Source organism: the organism of the source record quoted next (genome assembly GCF_019968985.1).
Source record: "MAG: Porospora cf. gigantea B chromosome Unknown PgB_NODE_1538_length_5528_cov_113.869, whole genome shotgun sequence".
NCBI classification, from domain to species: domain Eukaryota; phylum Apicomplexa; class Conoidasida; order Eugregarinorida; family Porosporidae; genus Porospora; species Porospora cf. gigantea B.
The window spans coordinates 1-5,528 of record NW_027178698.1 but is presented as its reverse complement, the minus strand read 5'-3'; the positions used below and the strand labels follow the sequence as shown (position 1 = coordinate 5,528).

General features: G+C 55.8%; 2 protein-coding genes across 6 annotated transcripts; both read left to right on the top strand.

Moving 5' to 3' along the window:
* Window positions 1–35: 35 nt before the first annotated feature.
* KVP17_002654 (uncharacterized protein) lies at window positions 36–3,277 on the top strand (the record flags this gene model as incomplete). Of its 3 annotated transcripts, XM_068519120.1 has the most annotated exons (5): window positions 36–53; window positions 83–554; window positions 584–980; window positions 1,008–1,064; window positions 1,093–3,277. In XM_068519120.1, 5 exons carry the CDS (start codon window positions 36–38, stop codon window positions 3,275–3,277), a joined length of 3,129 nt encoding a protein of 1,042 aa, XP_068378338.1. The 3 variants fall into 3 exon arrangements, with proteins under 3 accessions (XP_068378338.1, XP_068378337.1, XP_068378339.1); XM_068519121.1 differs by lacking the exons at window positions 36–53; window positions 83–554; window positions 584–980 and having other exon boundaries at window positions 1,051–1,064; XM_068519119.1 differs by lacking the exons at window positions 36–53; window positions 83–554; window positions 1,008–1,064; window positions 1,093–3,277 and having other exon boundaries at window positions 781–984.
* Window positions 3,278–3,322: 45 nt separating this feature from the next.
* On the top strand, window positions 3,323–5,497 carry KVP17_002655 (uncharacterized protein; the record flags this gene model as incomplete). Of its 3 annotated transcripts, XM_068519124.1 has the most annotated exons (4): window positions 3,323–3,376; window positions 3,403–4,646; window positions 4,675–4,744; window positions 4,772–5,497. In XM_068519124.1, 4 exons carry the CDS (start codon window positions 3,323–3,325, stop codon window positions 5,495–5,497), a joined length of 2,094 nt encoding a protein of 697 aa, XP_068378342.1. The 3 variants fall into 3 exon arrangements, with proteins under 3 accessions (XP_068378342.1, XP_068378340.1, XP_068378341.1); XM_068519122.1 differs by lacking the exons at window positions 3,323–3,376; window positions 4,675–4,744; window positions 4,772–5,497 and having other exon boundaries at window positions 3,769–4,650; XM_068519123.1 differs by lacking the exons at window positions 3,323–3,376; window positions 3,403–4,646 and having other exon boundaries at window positions 4,685–5,497.
* Window positions 5,498–5,528: the final 31 nt, after the last annotated feature.

Sequence of the window (5,528 nt, the reverse complement as noted above, 5' to 3'; positions counted from 1 at the left end):
TTAGAAACTCAAAATCGAATAAGCAAAAACAGACAATGGTGTATGTTGCGAGAGTAAGACTCGGGGTGCCTCCCCGACCTAGGTATGTAACTTCTCGCATGCGGGTGATTCTCTGCTACTGAAAGCATCGTTGCAGGATTATTGCCTCCATTCGCAAGGACTACTTTCAAGCCATTTTGACGGGAGCGATGCCCACCGCAGGCTCCGCGCCGTCCTAGACAACAATCTGGTGGCCTGGCCCGTCCTAGAGCGAGCTCTGTCTAACCACATTCAGCGGTGGATCTGCGATACGCGGTGGGTGCCGCTGTATCCGGATGCTGACCTGCCCACGGACCTCGACCTCGCTCTGTTTGCCGCTACCCAGCTGAAGACGCTCTTGACCCGGGTGTGGCATGACAAGGGCCTCCGCCACTCGTTATCTAAGAAGTTCCCGGACATGAAAGACAAGTGCGTTCTCCTCTGTTTAGCTTTCGGCGAGCTGGCAATGGATTCAGAGTCGGCCGTCCAGCAACAGCAGGCCTTCTCCGTTATTTGCGAAGGGGTGGCGAGCATCGGTGAGATGCTGTCTCGGGTTTCATCACAGTGACGTCCGAGTGGTCAGTAAACGACCCGTCCACGTTCAGAGCCATCTACGGTCTCCCGCCCTCCAATTCGGCGCTCGCGTTGCTGGCCGTAACGGCGAAATCTCTATGGGCCAATACCCAGACTCACTCTCCTGTGCAACTCAAACGAGGGGCTACTAGTCTAACTCCATGCGACGATTTCAAAGAGGCTGTACACATGCTTAAGACCGGAGAGATATTCCAACGCTGGCGACAGATGGATGAGGCGCTGTTGCATCCTGCAAGGCAGGTGGAGTACGCGCTGCTCACAGCAGTGATTGCGGAGAGCCTCGACCCGCTGTGCGTTCGTGTTTCCACCGAGCTGCACGGCTCCGGAAAGAGGCTTGGCACCCTAGTACATGTGAACTACGCGTCCAAGTGAGTGATCGAGCGCGAGAAACACAGGGTGATTCATGCGGCTCTTGAAACCGCCCTGCAGGGCATTGCCATGTTGAACAACAGGTGAGCTCGTCGGGGTTCGCGCACACAGCGGCTTGCTGAGCTGGCGAAGCAGCAGTATTCAAGGTGTTGAAATTCCGAGCTACGAGCTTCTTCGAATTGCGAATCAGATCCTCTCTGATTTTCCCAGCGCACTATTGAGCATTCCGTCGGCCACTTTAGGCCAAGCTGTGCACGCAGTGGTGGTCGCTGCCGGCAACCTGGTGCCTACCGACGACTCGCTGGCGTGGCACAGCCAACTGCTGAAACTTCTCACCGGCGTGATCAATTCCGACGCCTGTCCTGTGACAGGCGGCAGTCTTGTCGACCTTAGGGACATCGACCCTCTGCTGGAAGCAGCTGTGGCATGTCTCGTTCTTGACTCCTTGAGCCAACCCGACCTTTTGGGACGCGAGGACGAGTTGGATGAGGTTCGGTTGACAGCTGTCCTCGAATCCTCGTCTTCCAGCTCCTTCTGCTCCCCCAGTGGGGCGGCTGAAGAGCTGTTGCTGTGCCTGGCTGAGAAGTTCCCCGACACCACCGTGGCTTGGTTTCAATCGCGGATGTCGACCTTCGGACAGATGGATGCCTTTGCGGCTGTCGTCATCCAAAGCCTTGACCACCAGTCTGAGATCACCGAGCAGCTAACCCGATTAGAGACATTGTGCTGTGGTCTGCTCTCCGTTGTGGAGCTGGTGGATCCCTGTAGAGTGGTCTCGGGGGAGCTGGAGTCTGATGCCGCACTTTTCAACCACTTCATCTTTCCGCTTGTCTTCCTTTCCACCCACGAGGGTGTGCGCCGCTTGTCTCAGGGTTCTGTGGATCAACGCCGTCTGTTCCTGGCCTGTGTGGCCGTGTCGCACAGGGCTAGCAAGCTGCTCGCGAAGCTTCTGCCGTTCACCTGCCCCGAGGCGCACATCTATGCGCTTTCGGAACTCCTACGGCTATCACATGCCGCTTCGGAGTGGGGTACCAGCGGAATGTGCAGCCACTGGGCCCACCTCCTTTCGCTGGACCAGGTCGCGTCCGTTCTGTTAGGCTTCCTGGGGTTCCACGCTCTACCAGAGGCGCTATCCCCGTCCTGTCCTCTGGCGCTGGTGGAGTTCTTACTACAAGGCACGCTCATTGCGCACCGAATCAGTTTTACTCCGGAGGTGGTGGTGGAGACGATTGTAGCTGCCCTGGGGGATCTTATCGTGGCGCTTAAAGGTAGACTGGAGCCACAGTGGTTGGCTTGCGGGCTTCATTCCCTCATCGGTGTCTTTATGCGAACCTTCGAGGAAATCGTCCATGAGAATCGCGTGATCCCTTACCCTTACGTCTACGCGTGGTTGTCCTGCTTTGAAAAGATGATCGACGTCTCTCCATCTGTGGTGCAGGCGTGCCATAGCGAGCTGCTGGGAGCGATTGAGACTCTAGCGTCCGTAGACTCTCTGGCTGCTGAGGCCTTGTCATTGCTGGACAAGACAACGAAGGCCCTACCGACTACCGCTACTCGAGATGCCAGCCTTCAGCTGCTTATTAGAATTAACAAAGCTCCAGAAGATAGAGCACTGGTTTTGTCGATACTGGAGTCCGCGGTCTGGATCGACCAGTCCGAAGAGTCCGTGAGGACAATTCTCAACATTCTGGAACCGGAGCTCAGAACTCTATCGGACGGCTCCGCTCTCCAGGTGTTGGCTGCTCACTGGTGGCTCTTGGCGCAGATTCTGGTGGCTACGCGGTCGCCAGCCGCGGAAGCGGTTTTGGTGGAGGCGCTTGGCGTCATCAACTGGAGTACTGGCACTGCGCCCTCGTCTCGACGGGGCTCCATCCGATTTAACCTTGCCCAGGACGAACCTACTGCGAGCCACTCCCTGGACCACGTCATTGCGAGTGTGCCCAATCTTAACATGGTACGACCAGAAGTAGTGGTTGCTCTCATTCTTTTCGGTTACATCAGCCTCACTACAGGTGTGGATGTGCGCGATCGCATGAGGTCTGTCGTGCCGATGGAAGTTGTGTCAGCCTGCCTGGAGGATAATCAACCGGAGGATGGTTTGCCACCCACCACTGCGGCTCTCCTCATGTGCACAGGCGCGAAAAACCTCGGTGAGGATGGACTGAGGCGGCCTTTGCGAGTCGAATCCGCCGAGTTGCGAAATTTGCTTCACACCACGCCCCGGAAACCTGATAGTCCCAAGGGTCAAGCCGAAATCTCCTTCATGGCGGCTGCTCGCCAGTTGTATTCCGTGTGATCCGTGTCTCCCCACACATCTTCCAAATTGATAAATTCTAAGGCAATGGCTGCTCAGGAAGAGGTAATGTCTCGCATGAGTCAATTGCTAGAGCAAGAAGTGGGTGACTGGTGCATAAAAAACAGAGAGAAAAATCGGCACTATCGCCTCTAGAGCATGGCATCTGTGGAGGTTGCCTCGGCCTCATTGACCCTGACTCGGAACTTTTCTGCGACTACTGCGGGACGTCGTACCACGAAGATTGCTGGACGAACGCTGAGTGTTTCGTCTGCTCCGTATCTCATGTGCCTCGAAATCGCCCATGCCAAATCTGTTTCTCGGTCGGATCACCTGGGGGTTCTGTAGGGCCAGGAAAGCAGGACTGGCTTACCTGCCTTGGTCATCTGTGCGGGACGAGGTGGCATTCCGTTTGTCTGAAACTCCACCACCCGCTGCGCGCCAACCACTACTGCGAGGAGTGCATGAGAAAGGAATCCATGCGCGATTTGAGGATGGTGCCTGCCGTATTGGCATTCTATAATTTCATCACACTCAAAGCAGATGTTTTGGGGAAGGCGGATGCTGCCCGCTCAGATGACAAACTTACCGGACTTATTTCGGTCCTCGCGAATCCAACGGACGACAAAACACAAACATTGGATCGAATCGAGGGCGCACTTCGCCGAATACCGACTGCAGGACTGCTCGATAATCCACTGCCACTGGTTAATATAGAAGACCATTGCGAACCTTCTGCGCCTCCACAATTCGGCCATCTCCAGGGCGACGAGCTTGTCGTAGCAATAGACGTGGACGACCCTGAGCTTCGTTTCACCCCCGCCGCTAAGATAATGCTGGAGATGGAGCAGGATGGCATTGACGCGCGTGTCGCCAGGCTGACTGCTTCTTGTGGCGTGCTACCTCCCTCAGACGCCCAGAGACAGGACCCCACGTACGTGAAACCCGAGTGTTATCTTTCATCGTTTCCAACCCCGTTCCCGCCGCAAACGGCTGCGGAACATGAGCCATCGTTTCTCATCCGGTTTCTGCGTGAGGAGGTGAACTGGGGATTCTTCAAACGAATCTTATGGCCGAAAATTGCACGCTTGTGGAATTTTTTGGCCAACGAAGCCGACGACAAATCTTTTTACCTTAAAGATTACAGCTGCTGTTTTCGGTCGACGCCAGAACCAACGTTCCGTTACCGACTGCTGGTCAACGGAAAGGCATTGAACGAATCCCTCCGCGGAAACCGAATTCGCCAGCGCGAGCACCTCCCGTGCTGCAAGCTGGTCCCCGCGTTCTCGCGGTTGTTGGACGTCTACGACCTGCTGGAGGTCTGTCTTTCACGAGAGCAGCTCCTAACCATGGATAGCCAAGTGCCCGAACGGTGAGATCCGCGCGCCCATCAAACGCAGATTCGATGAGATGTTGCACCTCTTTGAAGCTAACGACTGGGAGCGGGTGGTGCTCACTCAGGGGCTGGGAGTGGGTAGCTGTGCTGAGTTTTTGCAGGATTTGGCGTCGGAGCTTATTTTCCAGAAGTTCACAGTGGGGCACAGCGCGCTGACACTTAACAGTCGCCGCTACACTTTTCGGGATGAGGTGCAGCTAGGGCCTGCCGTGAGCTCGGACTTCCTGCACCCGCTTAACGACGCCACGCTCAATGGTCCTGTACGGGAGATTGACCACGTGTCATTCATAATGACCAAGGCCTTCACTCAATTGGGCTTCTATGCCCCGGTGCGAGTGAAGTCACACCAGGTAGTGGGCGTCTATCTAGAAACGGCGCAGTACCTCCCGGACTACACATTGCTGGGAGAGTACAGTGGCCTCGCAGAACCTGCGTCCTGGTCGTTGGAGAAGCACATTGACACTGGAGATGCAGACTTCACGGTCATCAGCAACAACCTGCCAAATCGCAGTGTCGCGCTCATCGGAGCACCGTATTGCAACATGTCCCGCTTCATCAGTGGTATCAACGAGCGAGAAGAGTCTCATCGACTGGCCCAGAACGTGGTTTGCGAGAGGTGGCCTTTGTTCGCGACAGCGGGAAAGACTGGTGTTTTCGATGAAAGCATCACTCCCGAATCAGCTGGGTTCCAGGTTCGCATCAACGTTCGCACGCGCAAAGACTGCGCGGTGGGTACGATTCTCTACATGAACTATAACGAGGCCGGACGCAGCCAAGAAGATCGGCGCCAGGGGCGTATGGACACGTCCGAGTACACTCTGATTTGAAATGAACGCACACTAAGCCTATTGTCTTAGC